We start from the raw sequence: 19,850 nt of genomic DNA on the forward strand, positions 1-19,850 counted from the left end.
AGGAACTCATTCTTCATAACGAGCTAATTAATTACAATTCAAAACAAATTGCAGGTGCCACTCTGGCCAGGGAAATTCCCTCTGCTTCTCCATGGATTTTGGGGTCACTTCTGTGCCTGGAGACTTTACCCAGGGATGACTGAGTAACGTCCCAGCTCCATTTTGATTAAAAATCTCTTTTTTCAGACATTCAGTCACTCACAGGTGTCTCAGCAGGATGTTCTCACATTATGCAAGAAGTCTGAATTACAATCGGAATATTTAGGTCTGGCTTTGATGACAAAAATCTGTGAACTTCTAATTTGCACTTTAATTCATCTCAAAATCAGGCCATTAAGTCATTCAGAGTGTACAATAAAATAAAGGCTGGAGTTAGAACAATATTTATTGTAATTATTTACGAGGAAGGCTCCAAAAAGCTCTGAAAATGTTGCCAGCTCTGTTTTTAAATTACAGTTGGATTTTAAATGTGGAGTTTTTTTGTTTTCCAAGCAAAGCTTGGATGAAGGAGGAATAAAAAGAATGAGGAAAATTTAGAAAAAGATGAAAATAAACTGTGAATGGTGTAATGCAAATTAATTCCTCAGCTAGGTCCTAGAGAGGAAATATTTTTTAAAATAGCTGCTAATTCCTTAAAAAGTGGAGAAATAGTGAGGAAAGCACAACTAAAATCAGCCAAGGAATTTTTTTTGAGAATCCTCCTGAAATATGAGAGAGTTTAAACCAAACCTTGAACTTTTCTTCTCGATTGAAAATAAAGCAGCTGTAATTCCTGCAGATACAAACAATGACATCAATTGCACAGCCCAATTACCGCCCTGAACCCCCAAATCTTCGTAAGGTGTTATTAAATAAAATACCAGAATTCAGATCTAGGTCAGGGATCTGAAATGTGCCCAGGATGGGACATTTGCATGGTGGCACTCCAATAAAGCTGCTGATAACCTTTGAAGTCCTCAGGAAGCCCTGCCCAAGCCAAGCGAGTCTCTGTTCCCAGGGGGATCCCCACGGAGACAGCCCTAATTTAAATGGGGTTTAATTTAAATGTGATTTTCATGTCTCGGGAGTGGATGTGCCAGGAGAGCAAGAACCTCGGGGTTAATCCCCATACCCAAAAATGCTCTTAGATTTGGAGTTGGAAAAGAGCTCCGGGATCATCAACCCCAACCTGACCCCAACTTTGGGGGCTCCAAACTTCCCTGGGCAGCTCCTTCCATGGAAAAATTCCTTTTTCCTCTCCTACAGAGCCTCTCGGTGCCTGGAGGAGTCCAAGGAATGAGAGAACATTGGGCTGGCGACAACGCTGGGATTGCGAGTCCAACCTTGGACTCGATGATCCTGGAGGTCTTTTCCAACCTCAAAGATCCCATGAAAAGCAGCTCAAAACACTCACTCAGGGCTTGATTTCCAAAATGTGCAGTTCTCCCGAATTCCCTCCAGGATTTCCCTTGCAGAGGAGGGCGCTGCATTATGCAAATGAGGCCTCGTCTCCTTTAATGACACCCAGCAGATCCCAAAGGGGTTTGAAGGCTGAATAAATCCTGCTGAATTAATCCCAGGAACGAACCCGGCCCCGAATATTTTAAGATGAAAGCACCTCGCGGTCAGATAGGCAAACCACAAGATAAGGAAGTGAAGCAGTAAAAAACAAAAATACCCAGGTAAAAAAGCCTGTAATCAGTCGTGGCCCATAAATCACATCCTGCACAAAGAGTGGCCCGAGTCGTTGGGCAACTCAAAACTCGGTATAAAAACCTGAGCAAGTCCAGGCTCTCCCAGCCATTTCTCTTCCCTCCTTTGCCGTCGTGAATCAGGTGAGTTTGAACCTATTTATTCTCTTTATACAACAAATTTTTGCCTTGATCTTGCACTTTTTCCCCTCACGGGTTTTACGCCAAAGAGGGAGTTTTGTCTTGGTGGCGAGCTAAAAAAATCATTGATTACCTACGTTAGCTAAACGGCTATGGGTTATTTATAAAATGGGTTATTTATCAAATGGGTTATTTATTAAATGGGTTAATTATTGAATGGGTTATTTAGGGATTATTATTATTATATTATTATTATTAATTTTGGGATTCAAGGAAGTTTTAAGGTTGTGTAGCTGCACTGAAGTATCAGCAGTGAACTCTTGGGCCCGTTCAGAGCCGCGTGATCGCGTCCCACCACAGCCCACGCGGAGAGTTCACCTAAGGCCACAACCCCAAGAACCCTAAAATCCCGATTTCCCCCTCAATTCTCCATCCTGAACGCACCCCTGGAAAGCTGAAAAACGTGGCTGTAACACAGCTCCTCCTGTATTCCAGAATTTTCTCCGGCCCCACAGCCATGTCCTGCTACGACCTCTGCGCCCCCACGTCCTGCGGCCCCACCCCGCTGGCCAACAGCTGCAACGAGCCCTGTGTCCGGCAGTGCCAGGACTCCACCGTGGTCATCCAGCCCTCGCCCGTGGTGGTCACCCTGCCCGGGCCCATCCTCAGCTCCTTCCCCCAGAACACCACCGTGGGATCCTCGGCCTCTGCCGCTGTCGGGAGCGTTCTGAGCGCCGGGGGGGTCCCCATCAGCTCGGGCAGCTCCTTGGGTTTGGGGGGTTTGGGCTACCCAGGGCTGGGCAGTGGCTACAGCCGGCCCTACCGGCGCTACAACCCCTCCCGTGGAGGCTTCTACGGGCCCTGCTAAGGCCGAGGGGAAAGCAGAGGAGGGAGGATGAGCCCTGACCCGTCCCTGCAGCAGGACTGAGCTCACGATTCTCGGATTCCACGGGAGACACCCCCAGCACGGAGTTAACGGAGCTGTGGGAGTTTGGCATCTCCCCAAACCAGGCTTTTGCTCGTCCTGTGTTGTGCTTTACTCTGTATTTCTCATCAAACATCTTGTCCTGCCTTTTCGTTTGTTTGGGGTTTTTTTTTGTATTTGTATTTGATAACAGGCAAAATGTTAATTGTTAGCAGTCGTTCTGCGTGGCTGGATTAGCACAGCTCGTTCACCAATGAAGAGGGAAGATCTTCACTTGCCGAATGTGTCGCTGCCAGGGGGATGAGTGGGTTCTGTCCTTACCGGACCATGGAAATGTATTCCTGACTTTTACACTGCTTCCTTCCCTTCCTCAACCCATTAAATTCGTGCTGCATCACCCTCCGAGTCTGCCTGGCCTTCTTTGCTCTCCCAGCCCCTTTGGAAGTCCCCACTCCCAGAAAACACGGCACAAACGATTTCAGAGACAACGAGTCAGATTCCAGTCGTGGAAAACTTTTAAAACCAAACTTTTAAACCCAGACCCCTCATCAAAGGCAGGAAGGGACCCTGCAATAGGTGCCTCCTTCTGGGACACGGACAGGGAATTTTTAAAGCCTTTCAAAAGAAGGGAGCTCAGCTGAGATTCCTCAGGGGAATGTGGAGGGAGAGCAGCAGCACCGGGGCAGGCTTTGGGTGCAGCCTGGAGCTGTTTGGGTGCAGCTGAGCTCAGCCCAGCCCTGCTGAGCCCGGGAGGGGAGGCACAGAAGGATGGGAAGTGTTCCCCCCTCTAGAATTTACTGGGCTGAGAAGCAAGTCTGGGACAAAGAGATTAAAGGGCTAAAATTTAAAGGATTTTTAGTTCTGACCCTTTCTTAGGCTGTCTGAAGCTGTTGTGTCTGGCAGAGCTGAGCTTTGTTAGACTCTGCTTTGTTCCCCCTGGATTGGGAGGTGCTGTTTAGACTCTGGAGCTTTTCTCCCTGAAGGAAGGAGGTTTGGAAAGCTTCCCCTGAAGGCTCCGGATGACCCAACCTCCTGTCAGCCCTAAAAGTCCTGAGATCTCTGAAAAATCCCGCTTGGAGTCTTTGTCTGCCTGGCCAGAATGAGGCTGAGCTGTAATTAAAGATGCTGATGAGGTCAGACCGACTGCAGTCATTAGTGAACTGAAATTAAAGGAGGTAAATGAAAGAATTAATAATTCCAAGGAGGAGGTTTTCTTAATAAACACCAGAAGACAGTGGAAAGGTGGCAGTTTGATGTTCTATTACAGGAGGAGCTAGGTCTGGATTAAATGTTTAATTTAATGTTTTTTTGCCATTTCAACTGAAGCCAGTCCCTGATCAAAGGTGATGAATTCCAAAAAGTCCAAAGGGTTGTGGCTGAGGCACTGCTGAGAAAGTGCCTTGGACAGGTTCAGGTGAATATCCCTGGGGATAAAATTAATTTCCTTATTCTTGCAACTCCCTCCTCATTAACTGAACCAAACCCCTTCCCACATTGCACAAAAACTCCCCTCAAAGTTGTTTCCTCCGAGCATTCAGAATTCGCATCAGAAGGGTCAAACTTTTCAAAATAAAATAAAAGACGAGCCTCAAGCATCACTTTCCCCCCTTTCATCCCTGTCCCAAACGGCTTTTTTGGGTTAAAACTCGGTGTGGCAACAAATAAAGAACAATTCTGAGGAAAAAATGGAAATCTGGGTGGGTTTGCAGTCAGGTAGAAATGGATTTATTCACGGCTGCAGAAAACGGAATATCGTGTTAGGCACAATGTTTGTCACGGGGAAGGATTTCTTCTGAAGACCTGCAACAACTTGCTCCAGCACAAATAAAAAAACACCACCGGGTGTTTTTGCAGAAATCTTTGTCAGAGAAAACCCAAATTCTGCAAAGCTGAAGCCGGAGCTGCAGCATCTCCTGGGTTCACGGGGAGAAGGGAAGAGGCAGGAAGGCTCTGCAGAGCTTTTACGGCTCTCTGGGGCTGCCTGGAGGATCCAAGACATTCCTGCACCTTTTGTTACCCAATCCCTGCAGGAATTGTGGGTTTGCTTTGCGTTTGGCCCCGTTCCCAGCAGGGAAATTGGTTTATTTACTATTTATGTTTATTATGGGTTTATCCTGGCCGCGGATGAAACCACGAGGCCGCTTTCATCTCCTCGGTTTGCATCCATTAAATATTCCCGACTCCACCTTCCCGAGTGGGGATGAGTCAAAATCTGATTTATTTAGGGCTTCTGGCGTTTTGGGGCACACACCTGGGAGAGTTTTAATCGGAGTGTGAGCAATCCCAGCCTCGATAAGCACCCAGGAGATTTCAGATCGCTGCTCATCCCAAAGCTCCTGGGAGGAGAAAGGAGGCAGCCAGATCAGCTGGGCTCAGGATCGCCTTTAGAAGTGGAATTTGGGCCCTTTTTGGGTCTCTGTAGCTTTTGATGAGTTTGCTTTCAAACCACAAGCTGCTCTCAGAGCCGATAGGTATTTATTATTATAAAGGAGGGTCAGGGAATCATGGAATGGTTTTGGGTGGGAAAGAGACCTCAAAAATCATCTAAACCATGGGCAGGGACACCTCCAACTGTCCCAGGCTGCTCCAACCCGGCCTTGGACACTTCCAAGGATCCAGGGGCAGCCACAGCTTCTCTGGACCACCAACTTTTCAACATTTCTGTGCGTGCAGTGAGAACTTTGGGCAAGTCTGGTTCAGTCTTGAGGGGCAGGAGAGTTCCCATCCCTCGTGTCACTGCTGGGGGTCATCCCAAACTGGGCACACCATGGCTGGAATCCTGCAAATTCTGATTTGTACCTCAAGGACGAGGTGGAAGGATCGGGGAGCTGCTGGAGAAGTTTGAGGAATCCATCAGGAATCTTGGCCGCCCCCCTTTGAACCCCTGGTCATGTTCAAAGGGTCCTTCCCGGCCCCTATTTGCATGTCTGAGTGGTCCGGGGAAATGTTTGGGGAACTTTGAAGGCTCCTGCCCTTCAGAAGTCTCCAACCAGCGTTTAATTCCCAGGAGATGCTGAGGGAGATACTCGCAGGCCGGGGCTGATTTGCCTGTCTCTGCCTCGGAGATGAAACGCGAGGAGAGGTCGGAAGGCTCAGCCTTCCTGCATTGCCAGCAATTACTTTTTAATCTGGAAATTGCCTTTGAAAAGGAACTGGAATTGCTGCACGCTCTTTGAGACGTGCCAAGTGGAAGGCAGAATCGGCTTTCAAAGAGGAAAAAAAATAAAAAGGAACAGGAACATTACAAGCGACTCGAAATAAGTGCTGTTAATTTGGAGAACAATTTTGCATAATGGTGCGAGGCCCAGCAAGGGAAAGTAATAATTTGGTGGCAGATGTAAAAGGGTTTGGCGTCTTTGATGACCCCAAAGATGAGCTTGGGCAAGGCTTTGAGCACCCCCGAATTCCCAGGCATCCTCCAGCTGACCTCAGTCGCCGTCCTGGAGTTTGATGCAGGGGGAAAGCCCAGCCTGGAGACTCCTGAGATGAAGGACTTGGACACTCAGCTCCCAAATTTTGTCTCAGATTCCATCAGGGGAGGGTGGTGGTTTAATAACAAAGGAATAGATCAGATGCTGATCCTCTTTCATGCTCTCTGCTGAGTCAAGAAAATAAAATCTGTTCCCTCAAATAATCCATTTCCCAGTACCTTTGAGAGTGGTGGGGTTTAATCAGCTCTCAATGCTTTCTAACAATTTTATTTCCTTTGGTTTTGCATCTCTCCTCACACTTGAGAGGAATTTGGTGAAATTCTAAGGCAGAAATCGGAATTTCTGCCTTTTTCAGAGCGAGGGGTGCCAAAAACTCGTGGCCTCTACGCAGAGGGAGAGGGATTTCGCAGGGGAGTTCACTGCACCTTTTCCCCATGGTTTCATTAATTTGTGTCATGGTTCCTTAGGATAATATTTATTATTATTTTAGAATAATATATAAATAATTCTATTTTAGAATTATTTATATATTATTATAAATAATTAAAATAATTCTTATTTTATAATAATATATAAATAATTTCCTGAGTAACCCAGACGAACCAGCCTCTGACCAGGAATTAACCGGGCTCGTAAAATTTAGGATAAAAAGAAATTCCTCTCTGGAGGAATGCGCGCATTACAGCGAGGAAACGAAATCCAGGCAAGAAACACAAACGGGGAGGAAAAGGAAATCCCCAGCCAGGGGAATTTTGCATATGAGGGATGCCAATTAGCAATTGGCTGCTAATGAGCTGCAAGCACAATTTGTGCCCCAGGTCCTGGGGCTCTCTGGGCCAGGGTATAAAACCAGCCCGGTCAGAGGAGCTGAAACCACTCCTGCTTTATTCTCCTTGGAGAAAAGGGTGAGTCTTGATCTGCTTCCCGCTTTCCTGGGTTCCTGCTGCCTTCGTGGTTTATTTTTCTGCTGTTTGTCTGCAGCAGCCCGAGGTTTGTGCTCTCCAAAATTGACCTCGAGGTGGTTTTTCCTCCAGGGAGAGGCATCCTGTGAAAGGTGGAGGTTTTTCCTGTGCTCATCCCGGGTTTTTTTTGATTTCTGCCACCCAAATCTTTCATTTCCAAGGAGCTGCGAGCTCTGCCCGAGCGTGGCTCAGCAGCTGGGAGTGGATGTGGGGAATCTGTGCAGAGTTCTCGGGATGGAATCACAAAATATTCGGGGTTGGAAGGGTCCTCTGGAGATCTCCTGGAGCAGGAAAAGCCTCCAAGAGGGTTTGGAAGGACTCCGGAGAGGGAGACTCCTTTGCAGGAGGGTCTGAAATCTCCAGAGGGAAATTCCCTGAACTCTCTGGCTATACATAAAAAATGTTTTATATATATAACTATATATATATGTATAAAACTATATATATAGCTATATATATACAAAACTATATACAGAGAGAGACATAACTATATCACTCATAACTGTATTAGTGGTTATAGGGGCTCGTATATATATAACTATATATATACACAACTACACAATATATAATTCTCTATATAAAACTATGTATACATAAAACTATATATATAACTATATATAGAGAGAGATATAATTATATCACTCATAATTGTATTAGTGGTTATAGGGGCTCCTATATATAAATATATATATATAACGCTACATATATATATAACTACATATATATAACTATATAAAAAACAATATATACATAAACGATGTATATATAACTATACATAGAGAGATATATAATTATATATCTCATAACTATATTAGTGGTTATAGGGGCTCCTATATAGAAATATATATATATATAAACTACATATATATATAACTATATAGAAAACAATATATACATAAACGATGTATATATAATTATATAGAGAGATACAATTATATCACTCATAATTATATTAGTGGTTGTAGGGACTCCTATATATAAATATAGATATATAAATATATATAAAAATAAATATATATAACTATATATATAACTATATATAAAGAGAGATATAACTATATATAAAGAGAGATATAACTATATATAAAGAGAGATATAACTAAATATAGAGAGATATAATTATATCACTCATAACTGCTACTACTACTATGTTTAAATTTCTACTGAACAGCAGAAATAAAAGCAAACCCATTCTCACATTACACGCCCAGCGTTGGTTCGAATATTCGCGAAAAGCCAACTTTATAATTTGTAACTCTCGTGTATTCCAGGATTCCCTCCGGCCCCACAGCCATGTCCTCCTCCGAGCTGTGTCCCCCCGTGTCCTGCGGCCCCACCCCGCTGGCCAACAGCTGCAGCGAGCCCTGTGTCCGGCAGTGCCAGGACTCCACCGTGGTCATCCAGCCCTCGCCCGTGGTGGTCACCCTGCCCGGGCCCATCCTCAGCTCCTTCCCGCAGAACACCACCGTGGGCTCCTCCGCCTCCGCCGCCCTCGGGGATGCTCTGAGCGCCGGGGGGGTCCCCATCAGCTCCGGCAGCTCCTCGGGGCTCTCGGGTTTGGGGTACTCCGGTTTGGGATACTCCGGTTCGGGGTACTCCGGTTTTGGGTACTCCACTTTGGGGTACTCCGGTTCGGGGTACTCCGGTTTGGGATACTCCGGTTCGGGATCCTCCGGTTTGGGGGGGATTTACGGCCGCTCCACCCGGCGCTCCAACCGCTGCTGACCCTGAGGAAGGCTCGGGATGGGGAGGAACGAGCAGGAGATGGAAAACGCGACCCCGAGCCCGTGCCCTCCCCTTGCTGATTCCTCTCTTTCCCATTTGATGCCTTTTTGTTCTCTCAGGGAGGTGGAAAACGCCACCCGATTGTCGCCGGGTGTCGGGCTGTAGAGCTCTACCTTGAGACGGGTGGTTAATTTTAATCCGTGTTCTGCTTTCTTATGCTGTGTATTTTTTAATTGGCGATGATTGAGAGACGGGAAGGCTGATTCGGTGACCAGAATTCGATTTTACTCAGGTTTTCCAAAAGTTTATATACTCTTTCAGACAGGTTAATAACTTCTACTACAATAATCAGGTTAAAAATCACACAGAAAACTCTGTAAAATGCATTTTACAACAATTCTTTGCTTGCAGAAATTGATTGAATCTTCTCTCTTCCCCTAAACGGGTTTAATCCCATCCTCTGTAATTTTCACAGTTCTGTTTGTTCCTGCTATGGCATCTTGGTTATCAAACTAATTAAGTCTGTTTGACTCTGTCTTGTGTATTCCCATATTTTTTTGTTTTTTTAATTCCACTTCTTGCTCATTAAATAGATGGCGCATCCCAATTTGTGGTTTGCAATGTTCCTCCTCCCTCTCTTCCCCTCTGGAGCCTTCTCTGGGAAAAAATTTGCCTGCACATGAATTGTGAATTCCCGGCAGATCTGCATTTAAGTTATACCACGCTAATTAGTGAGGAGGTAATCATAGATAAATAGAAACAATGAGTAATATCCTTTTTTTTTTTTTTTTTTTTTTTTTTTTTTTTTTTTTTGTTTGTTTGTTTGTTTGTTTTTTTGGTAGGGAATATTTTCCCTTTGTCTCATTTCTGGAAGAACAATTTGAAATAATCCCTCCTGGCTGACAGCAAATGGGGGGGAAAGAGGTGGGAAAGCTGAAGCTGCTTTACAGACAAAACTTTATTTAATTTATTCCAAATATCCCACCTAAACCTCTTCCCCATAAATTCGAACCCATTCCCCCTCGCCCTGTCCATCCAGGACTTTGGAAATAATTTCTTCCCGTATTTTTGTCTGCTCCTTCACACACTGGAAGGTGAAATCAGGTCACCCCGACCTCAGACTAAACCAAACGCAGGCAGAACATTTAAAACCCAACAAACAAAACGAAAACTTAGCTCTCGTTCTGCCTTTGTTGTCCTGCTAGCTTAGAAACGCTGCAATTACGTCTTAATTACTTGCTAAACGCGGCGATGATTGAGGGGCCTTTCGGCTGTCACCAGGAATCCTCAGAACAAGAACAATTACTCAGAACCTCGGGGAAGATAATGACGGACAAATTACTAAACAAACATTCCTGGACACGGTGCTAAATACCCAATTAAACTCCCATTGCACGTTTTAAAGGCAAGGAGCAGGGCAGATCCTGTGAAAAGGAACCCTCAGCACGCTGGGGAGTTCTGCTCCCGGAGAAAAAAACCAAAAAAATTAAGGACAAATGAGAACCAGAGATGCTTTTGTGCAGCACAAACAGGGTTTAATGTCAGACAGAACAGCAACAGCCGAGTGCAGGGAATGCAGGCGCTGCCAGGGGCAGCAGGGGATGCAGGACTCGTGCTCTGGGAGCAGGGCCTGGCTCGGGACAAGGACACAGCCAGGGGATGGAGGGCTCAGGGCATTCCCCATGGCATGGAGGGCTCCAGGGCATTCCCAGGGGTGGAGGGCTCAGGACATTCCCCAGGGCATGGAGGGCTCCAGGGCATTCCCAGGGCATGGAGGGCTCAGGGCATTCCCAGGGCATGGAGGGCTCAGGGCATTGCCCAGGGGTGGAGGGTTCAGGACATTCCCAGGGCATGGAGGGCTCAGGGCATTCCCAGGGGTGGAGGGTTCAGGACATTCCCAGGGCATGGAGGGCTCAGGGAATTCCCAGGGCATGGAGGGCTCAGGGCATGGAGGGCTCAGGACATTCCCAGGGCATGGAGGGCTCAGGGCACAGAGAGGGCATGGAGGGCTCAGGGCATTCCCAGGGCATGGAGGGCTCAGGACATTCCCAGGGCATGGAGGGCTCAGGGCACACCCGGCACTCCTGGGCACACTCAGCTGCCACTGCCCGTGGCTCCGGGCAGGGCTCCAGGGCTGCCACTGCCTCTGGGGGCTGCCACTGCCAGGGGGGCTTCAGAAAACACCGCAGCTGCCACGGCGGGACCTGCCCCATCCCCAGGAGCCGGGCAGGGAATAGCCCAGGCCCCGTGAGGAGAAGCCGGAGCTGTAGGACCTCCCGCAATTGCCAAAGGAGCCCCCATAGCCCCCCAGGTAGCCCCCATAGCCCCCAAAGGAGCCCCCATAGCCACTGTCACCTCCGTACCCCAGGGAACGGCCGTAGCCAAGGGAGCCCCCAGACCCAAAGGAGCCCCCATAGCCCCGGGAGCCCCCATAGCCCCCAAAACCTCCCAGTCCAAAGGAGCCCCCATAGCCCCGGGAGACCCCATAACCCCCATAGCCCCCAAAACCTCCCAGTCCAAAGGAGCCCCCATAGCTCCGGGAGCCCCCATAGCCTGAGAAACCCCCATACCCCTGGGAGCCCTGGGAGCCCCCATAACCCCCACAGCCCCCATAGCCCCCAAAACCTCCCAGCCCAAAGGAGCCCCTATAACCACGGGAGCTCCCTAACCCAAAGGAGCCCCCATAGCCCTGGGCGCCCACATAGCCCTGGGAACCTCCATAAGGTCCCCACCCAAGGGAGCCCAAATAACCCCGGGAGCCCCCATAACCCCCAGACCCAAAGGAGCCCCCATAGCTTTGGGAGCCCCCATAGCCTGAGAAACCCCCAGAGCCCTGGGAGCCCCCATAACCTCCAGACCCAAAGGAGCCCTCATAGCCAGAGGAACCCCCCAAATAACCCAGGGAGCCCCCAGAACCTCCCAGCCCAAAGGAGCCCCCCTGGGAGCTGCGGGAACTGAAGGAAGGCCCCAGCCAGGCTGGGCCCGTCGATGCCACAACGCTGTCCTGAGGGAAGGTGCTGAGCACGGGGCCCGGCAGGGTCACCACCACCGGCGGGGGCACGATCAGCGCGCGGGACTCGGGGCACTGCTGCACGCACGGCTCGTTGGAGCTCTCGGCGATGGGCTGCGGGCACCTCACGCCGCACGGCTCGCTGCTGTAGGACATCCTTCTGTGCTGGGAGGCTGCAACGCACGGCAGGAAGGGCTCCGAGGCTGAACTGCCTGAGAAGAAGCAAAATTAAACTCTGTACCTGAAACAGCAGAGAAATTCAAAGGTGATATCAAAGAAATCTCATTATTCTGTCAAGTCCGCCTTTAACCTTCCTCTCACCATGATCACCCTTGCAAGAGAAATTCTGTGCTGGGTAAATTAAACAAAGGTTTCACATCCAGAAATTTCCACCTGACTCGGCCTGTGCTTTCCCATGGAAAATGTGAGAGCCCTGGGTTCTTTGCCTTCCTCATCTGACCACAAAAATCACATTCTAGACTCTGCCTTCTGTCAAGACTCCTGAGATGTCACACACAGATGAAATATCTGGCGAATCGCCCACCTTTACACTGTGACAAATCTGGTTTATGTCTATAAATTTATTAAGAGCAGCTGGAATCTAGCAACGTATCTATACAAAGTTAAGAATCAGACTCAAAGCAGCAGAAGAGGAACAAAAGTCTATATTTACTTTATGTAGTATTTCAGATTCCAGATTTTATAAATAAAATTTTAAAATTCTATTTTATCACTTACCTTGTTCGCTGCCTGGACGGGAACAGGAGCGGTGGATGGAGGGCTGAGGGTGACCTGAGCTTTTATATCCTCCTCCAAGCCTCCCTGCGTGCCTCCCATCCTCGTTTGTTACAAAACCGACGCGGCAGTGGGCGCTTCCATTCTGTCACCTCAGCACTGTCCCTCCCAAACTCGCGTGGCTGTGACACAACCGCTGATGGCAATCAGCTCCCTCTGAGGGGACATGGGGAGCTTGGGGCAGGTCATGGAGCCATCCGGTCCTGATTTAGTCCAATTTTAATGTTGTCCCCTTTTTTTGGGATGTTTTAATGGCCAAAGTGGTTCTTCCATTTGTGGTGCCCCTTCACCAAGCAGAGGTCACCCCACTGGACCTAAAATTGTGGCTCTGAGAGGACACAAATTCTCCCCGTGGCTGAGTTGGGATCTATAAAAGTCGTCCCCAAAGAGGCAGAAATTGGTACAGCCACGAGAGGCTTCGGCCTAAAGCTGATTCCAAACATTTCATGATTTCATTTGAAATCTCCACTTCCAGAAGTTCAGTTAGAAATACATTAAAAATCTTAATTTTTTTTACCCTCACCCTCAAAGTACTGACCACTACAGAAAAAAAAAAACACCAAAAAAACTCACAAAAAATCACCACCACCACAACAAAAAAACCCCCCAAAAATAGAGAATTCAATAAAGTAGCAATAAAATAAAGATATATTTTATTACGATGAGTCTGGGACATCCTGCAGTTATTTCTTTTCTTTCCTCTTGCAATTGTTTTCTAATTTGACGATATTGCAAAAGAGGCAATAAGTTACCTCTAAATTGTAAAATAGCTCTGCTTGTGAAGTGTCATCAGGATTTGCTGATAATAATGAGAGGTACCTGGAGGATAATGACTCTAAGCTGCCTCACAAATACTCATTAATAGTCAGTTGGTTGCAATTTCTCTTATTATCCTATTAAATTAAGGCCAGGAGTCATGAGGATTTATTCTGAATTAGGAGCTCCCTTGTTATGAAACAGCATCATTTAAAAATATCAATCAGTGTCACTCCTCTTGATTCCTTAATCAGCCTCTGATTAGTAATTTCAGCACTGGCAAAGATTTGATTTTCATTCTTGATATCAGATTCTTTATTTTATTAACTATTAAAGTGTTTGGGATGATTATGACAAGTACATTGGCATATGGAGTGCAGCTTCTTCTTAATGAGGCAGAATTTTGCTGAAAAATCTTTAATTTTAGGGGAGAAATGAAAGCCTGGTTGCAAAATATCTGAATTTTCACGCTTAACCCTCAAAGTTCTGCAAAAAATGGTCTCAAACTGTTGTTCTAAAATCTCTGCTTTTGGACTCTCAGCTGTAAATATTTTGTCCATGAAATTGTTCCTCATGACACAGAGCCCTGACGCTCCTGCCCCGGCTTTGGGTGCTGACATTTCTGTCTTTGTGTCTAACGCTCCAAATATGAATTTTATGAATTTCCAGTGGGCGTTCACAAAGCCTCGCATGGTTCTGGAAAGATCTGGAACATTCCCAAAGCGTCGCTGCCGCGGTGACATCCCAAAGCCAGCGGGGAATGGACCTTGGAATTCTTGGGCAATTAATGGAGCTGCAAAAACAGATCCTAAACCCCCTCAAGCTTCTGAAGCGTTTGGAGATAATTGACATTCTCTTCATTTTTTGTGCCCATCTCCCTCTTTCTGTGCAGCTCCCACAGATTTTCACTCAAAACCCGCCAATTTTAAAAGTTATTGAACGTGAACTCATCGAACCTAAAGGCAGTGCTGGTGATGGGGATTATCACCTCATCATTCACCAGCTCGATGCCCTCAAGTCTGTCCTGACATCGCCTCACGCCCGTTTCTGCGCGTGGGGAGTGGCAGTGCAAAGCCAGCAGAATTAAATCCCTCCGTGCGAGGGTTGTTCTGTGGGACCGGAGGCACCGCGGGTGTTTTTGGCCTTGTAAGCACTTTGGGAAATGTATAAAAGCTGCCACCGCTGCGAGCCTCTCCATCCACATCTCCTGAGTTATCCACCTCGGTGAGCACAGGGTAAGTCCCATTTGAACTCCTCTGTCCTTCCCTATCCTTCTTTTTTCCCATCCAATTCTGATTTTTCGTTGGCAGATCGTGGCTCTCAGAAGGCTGTTGTAGAATAAAATGTAGAATTTTCACCATGTTGCTTGGAATAACCATTTCCCAGGCATTTTAGGTCCAATGCGTGACTGTAAAATTTAAAAATATCTGAGTGATCATTCCAACCTTGTGGGAATATTTGTTCCATAAGGGTAAATTTTCTGGTTTGGAAGCTGAGGGCGCCTTGGGAAAGGATATGAAACTACAAAAATTGATGCTTTGAGTATGACACTTCTTAACTTTGTATAGATATATTGCTAGATTCCAATTGCTCTTAATAAATTTATAGAGATAAAACCAGATTTGTCACAGTGTAAAGGTGGGCAATTAACCAGAGGTTACACCAGATATTTCATCTGTGTGTGACATCTCAGGAGTCTTGACAGAAGGCAGAGTCTAGAATGTGATTTTTGTGGTCAGATGAGGAAGGTAAAGAACCCTGGGCTCTCACGATTTCCATGGGAAAGTACAGGCCGAGTCAGGTGGAAATTTCTGGATGTGAAACCTTTGTTTAGTTTACCCAGCACAGAATTTCTCTTGCAAGGGTGATCATGGTGAGAGGAAGGTTAAAGGCGGACTTGACACAATAATGAGATTTCTTTGATATCACCTTTGAATTTCTCTGCTAGTTCAGGTACAGAGTTTAATTTTCCTTCTCCTCAGGCAGTTCAGCCTCGGAGCCCTTCCTGCCGTGCGTTGCAGCCTCCCAGCACAGAAGGATGTCCTACAGCAGCGAGCCGTGCGGCGTGAGGTGCCCGCAGCCCATCGCCGAGAGCTCCAACGAGCCGTGCGTGCAGCAGTGCCCCGAGTCCCGCGCGCTGATCGTGCCCCCGCCGGTGGTGGTGACCCTGCCGGGCCCCGTGCTCAGCACCTTCCCTCAGGACAGCGTTGTGGCATCGACGGGCCCAGCCTGGCTGGGGCCTTCCTTCAGTTCCCGCAGCTCCCAGGGGGGCTCCTTTGGGCTGGGAGGTTCTGGGGGCTCCCTGGGTTATTTGGGGGGTTCCTCTGGTTACGGGGGCTCCTTTGGGTCTGGAGGTTTTGGGGGCTCGCGGGGCTATTTGGGGGGCTCCTCTGGCTATGAGGGCTTCTTTGGGTCTGGAGGTTATGGGGGCTCCCAGGGCTCTGGGGGTTTTTCAGGCTATGGGGGCTCCCAAAGCTATGGGGGCTCCTTTGGGTCTGGGGGTTATGGGGGTTCCCGGGGTTATGGGGGCTCCCTTGGGTGGGGACCTTATGGAGGTTCCCAGTGCTATGGGGGCTCCCAGGGCTATGGGGGCTCCCTTGGCTACGGCCGTTCCCTGGGGTACGGAGGTGACAGTGGCTATGGGGGCTCCTTTGGGGGCTATGGGGGCTCACTGGGGGGCTATGGGGGCTCCCTGGGGGGCTATGGGGGCTCCTTTGGCAACTGTGGGAGGTCCTACAGCTCCGGCTTCTCCTCGCGGGGCCTGGGCTATTCCCTGCCCGGCTCCTGGGGATGGGGCAGGTCCCGCCGTGGCAGCTGCGGTGTTTTCTGAAGCCCCCCTGGCAGTGGCAGCCCCCAGAGGCAATGGCAGCCCTGGAGCCCTGCCCGGAGCCACGGGCAGTGGCAGCTGAGTGTGCCCAGGAGGGCCGGGTGTGCCCTGAGCCCTCCATGCCCTGGGAATGCCCTGAGCCCTCCATGCCCTGGGGAATGTCCTGAGCCCTCCATGCCCTCTCTGTGCCCTGAGCCCTCCATCCCCTGGCTGAGTCCTTGTCCCGAGCCAGGCCCTGCTCCCAGAGCACGAGTCCTGCATCCCCTGCTGCCCCTGGCACCTCCTGCATTCCCTGCACTCGGCTGTTTCTCTTCTGTCTGACATTAAACCCTGTTTGTGCTGCACAAAAGCCTCTCTGGTTCTCATTTGTCCTTTCTGTTCCCCTGGGGGGAATATTCAGTCTTGTGCGGGAAGGTGGTGCCTGAAGCTCCTCGCTTGTCCCAACCCCTTGGGCCTTCCTGATTTGGGAAAAGGAGGCAAAAAGACAGAAATTGGATGCAAGAAAACTTTATTGTCTCAAGAAGGCAGGAGGGGAGAGGGAGGGTGGGCAGGCCCCAGGCAGGCCGGGTGTCAGGGGCTGCAGGAGGCCAGGGCAGCTTGTGCAGAGCTCAGCTTGTCCCTGCTGGGCTGAGGCGGGCGCGGGTGTTTGGGCTGGACTGTGGTGGCTCTAGCAGGGCCCACAGGTGTCCCAGATCTTCTTGCTGTAGCGGGGCAGGGCGCAAGGGCTGCAGGCGGGAGCAGCGTAGGCTCTGCCAAAGGTGCAGAGGCCCCCCGAGGCCTGGGTGGCGCCGGTGCCGTAGAGGCCGCCCAGCCCCAGGGAGCCGCCAAAGGCCGGTGCTCCGGAGGAGCCCACCACGGCCTGCTGGGGGAAGGAGCTGAGGATGGGCCCGGGGAAGGTGACCACCACGGGCGGCGGCTGGATCAAGGCCGAGGAGTCGGGGCACTGGCGGGCGCACAGCTCGTTGCAGCTCTCAGCGATGGGCTGGGGCACGGCCACGCTGGTCCTTGGTGGGCACACATCATAGCAGGACATCTTGGCAGGGTTGGAGGTGGGTTGGCAACAGGTGGAGACGTAAATCTATAAAAAGCAGGAAGTTAATGAGGGAAATTTTCAAAATTTCAGCACACTGTTGTGTTTTATGTTCAGCCCTGATTGATGTGGTCAACACCCACTGAGCACCTTGATCAAAAGCTTCCTGCCTCTCTAAAACCATCCCCAGAATGACCAGACCCCACTGGCTGATCTTTGTTCTGGCCCCACATGGTTGTGTCTTTCATCTTTTGGAAATGCCTGCCCTGAAGGACAATATAAAAAACCCTCAGTCCCATCTCCCTTAATATTTTCCAAACTTGGGACAGAGCCCTGAAATGGATGTGTCTTTCCTTGAAATTGGAGGGTTTATTATGACTCTCAGAATGCCACTGAATGGACCTGAAAAGGGTCTCGATTCTTGTCTTGAATTTTATATAATATCAGAATAATCACGTGAAGTAAGTGTTTTAATCTGTGCCTTTTTAAAGCTGCTAATTGGCTTGGAACACTCAAATTTCTCAGAGTTTCTGTGCTCATACCCAGACTCCCAAATCCTCCATTTCCCACTGGTTTCAATAAGGATAATTCAGAAAAAATGTAAGGCTGTTCTAAATCTCAGCATTCCTAGAGGAATCTTCTACAACTGCTCTGGTACTGGCTTTGATTAAATAAATAGAAAGAAATTAAAAATTGATACTCACTAAGCTCCTCAAGGCGAACGAGCTGGGAGAAGTGTCTGGATGGACCCGGGCTCTGGAGCTTATATAGAGGATCCCAACATTCCTGAAGGCTTGGAATCTTGCTTGGGATGGGAGTTCTGCCTAAAAGAAATTGTTTACCAGCTTTGAGTCACAAAAGTTTGGAGTTTGTGGCGGTTCTGATTTCATTGACATCCTCCTATCGTGTGATGTCGGAGTTTCACCATTCTGATTTCTTTAATCTTTGGTCTTAATTGGCACTGACAACTCCTGGCATCATTAGAGTGACCTCACTGGAATTATCGTGTTCATTAAGCTGACTCCACTTGCTGCTTCTTCCTTTACAACCTTGTCATGAGCTTGTCTGCTCCGAGATTTTGTAAGACTCATCTTTGGCTGACATGGACATTTTTCCTTAACAACCCTTTAAAATTATCTGATAAATCAATTAGAAGCAGAAACCAGCTTATTCCAGCGCTACCCAGGAATAAATGCCTTTCCCAGCCCTAATTAAAGAGCCCTTGTTGGTCTGAGATGGATTACAGGGGTCATGAATATCTACTGAGATCATCCAGGACACTCAGCAATTCCCCAATAGTTTTCCATTGAGAGGAAGTTTTGGAATCAATACCACATAAAAATCACATTGTTTTAACTAAAAAAGTTCTAGTGGTAAATGAAATTCTGTTTTAAACGGGTCGGTGATGCTGAATGTTCCCATATCAAGTCCTGTGATTCCAATTCTGAGGAAAAAATCAAAGAGGCAGATCAAGGTTTTTCTTTAATGTCGTGGGTGTGATCTTTTATCAAGAGTGCCGTGGCTCTTCTTGAGAAAAATACTTTGTAATGATTTCACAAACAGTCATTAGCTGCTGTTCAACCCAGCTAATGTTCGGTGTTGTATGACATGAGTGATTTAGACATTTCACTCTTACACAACCCCAGCTGCTTTCATGTGCAGGAAACAAGGTGGTGCCTGCCATTGCTTTAATTAAATCATTATTTGTGCCATTGGAAGTCAAGGGTTAATAATGCAGCTCTTCTTTTCTTTCCTTAAAAAAAAAAAAATCCTTTCCATAGCTGTGGTTGAATCCTCTGTGAGTTTAAGGTTCCACCTTTGCTGTATTTGTCTTATTTCAAATTATATTTTCCATTTAAAAATTTGTGATTATTTACCCTTTTTCTGTGATTTTTCAGAGCACAACTTTTAGGTCTTCACCTGTATCCACTGCATTTTACAGACCCTTCTTGTCATTCCTGAGAAATCCCCCCAGGGATAAAATATCTGCTCTTACTTCCTGTGCTGAGGATTGGTTGTTGTGGTCCAGGTTCACCCCAATATTTTAATTTCTTCTGCGAGTGATGAAGGATTTGGGTTTAGGTCTGTGTTTTTGCTTGTTGGCCCAACAAATTTCCCTGTATTTGCTGCAGGGGAAGGAAAAAAAAAAGATTTTCCAAGCATAGAAAGGAACTGAGTGGTTCCCACATGTCCCAGCCTAGGGGGGCTTTCCTTTCCTTGAATATATTATTGAAAAAATATAATATATTCAATGTAATAATAATATGAATATATTATTGAATATATATTTTACATAAATCTGACAGTCAGAGCAAGCTGTGCCTCATCCCTGGATCAGGGCACAAACTCCCTTCAAATCCAACCCCTCCCTTTCTCCTGGGCTGCATCAAAAGCGCCGTGGGCAGCAGAGGAGGGGGGATTCTACCTGTGAGACCCCACCTGGGCCCAGCTCTGGAATTCCCAGCTCAGGGAGCGCCTGGAGCTCCTGCAGAGAGCCCGGAGGAGGCTCCAGGATCGTCCCAGGGATGGAGCAGCTCTGCTGGGAGGAAAGGCTGGGAGAGCTGGGGTTGTTCAGCCT

The 19,850-nt window shown here is 48.0% G+C and overlaps 5 protein-coding genes across 5 annotated transcripts; 3 read left to right on the forward strand and 2 right to left on the reverse strand.

Moving 5' to 3' along the window:
• The first annotated feature begins 1,658 nt into the window (after positions 1–1,658).
• LOC134563314 (feather keratin 4-like) lies at positions 1,659–3,133 on the forward strand. The gene is made up of 2 exons (XM_063421183.1): positions 1,659–1,814; positions 2,307–3,133. Exon 2 carries the CDS (start codon positions 2,329–2,331, stop codon positions 2,677–2,679), a length of 351 nt encoding a protein of 116 aa, XP_063277253.1. The 5' UTR covers positions 1,659–1,814; positions 2,307–2,328; the 3' UTR covers positions 2,680–3,133.
• Positions 3,134–6,908: 3,775 nt separating this feature from the next.
• On the forward strand, positions 6,909–9,625 carry LOC134563273 (beta-keratin-related protein-like). The gene is made up of 2 exons (XM_063421136.1): positions 6,909–7,072; positions 8,401–9,625. The coding sequence occupies exons 1-2, from the start codon at positions 6,933–6,935 to the stop codon at positions 8,852–8,854; spliced, it is 594 nt and encodes a 197-aa protein (XP_063277206.1). The 5' UTR covers positions 6,909–6,932; the 3' UTR covers positions 8,855–9,625.
• Positions 9,626–10,801: 1,176 nt separating this feature from the next.
• LOC134563225 (scale keratin-like) lies at positions 10,802–12,020 on the reverse strand. The gene is made up of 3 exons (XM_063421076.1): positions 11,810–12,020; positions 11,425–11,569; positions 10,802–11,388 (listed from the first exon to the last, which is right to left on the reverse strand). Exons 1-3 carry the CDS (start codon positions 12,018–12,020, stop codon positions 11,028–11,030), a joined length of 717 nt encoding a protein of 238 aa, XP_063277146.1. The 3' UTR covers positions 10,802–11,027.
• A 3,433-nt stretch (positions 12,021–15,453) lies between these two features.
• LOC134563226 (scale keratin-like) lies at positions 15,454–16,429 on the forward strand. The gene is made up of 2 exons (XM_063421077.1): positions 15,454–15,769; positions 15,872–16,429. Exons 1-2 carry the CDS (start codon positions 15,454–15,456, stop codon positions 16,243–16,245), a joined length of 690 nt encoding a protein of 229 aa, XP_063277147.1. The 3' UTR covers positions 16,246–16,429.
• Positions 16,430–16,909: 480 nt separating this feature from the next.
• LOC134563333 (scale keratin-like) lies at positions 16,910–17,284 on the reverse strand. The gene has a single exon (XM_063421202.1). It carries the CDS (start codon positions 17,273–17,275, stop codon positions 16,910–16,912), a length of 366 nt encoding a protein of 121 aa, XP_063277272.1. The 5' UTR covers positions 17,276–17,284.
• Between the last annotated feature and the right edge of the window lie 2,566 nt (positions 17,285–19,850).

This window comes from Prinia subflava, chromosome 35 (genome assembly GCF_021018805.1).
Source record: "Prinia subflava isolate CZ2003 ecotype Zambia chromosome 35, Cam_Psub_1.2, whole genome shotgun sequence".
In the NCBI taxonomy this organism is placed as follows: Eukaryota; Metazoa; Chordata; class Aves; order Passeriformes; family Cisticolidae; genus Prinia; species Prinia subflava.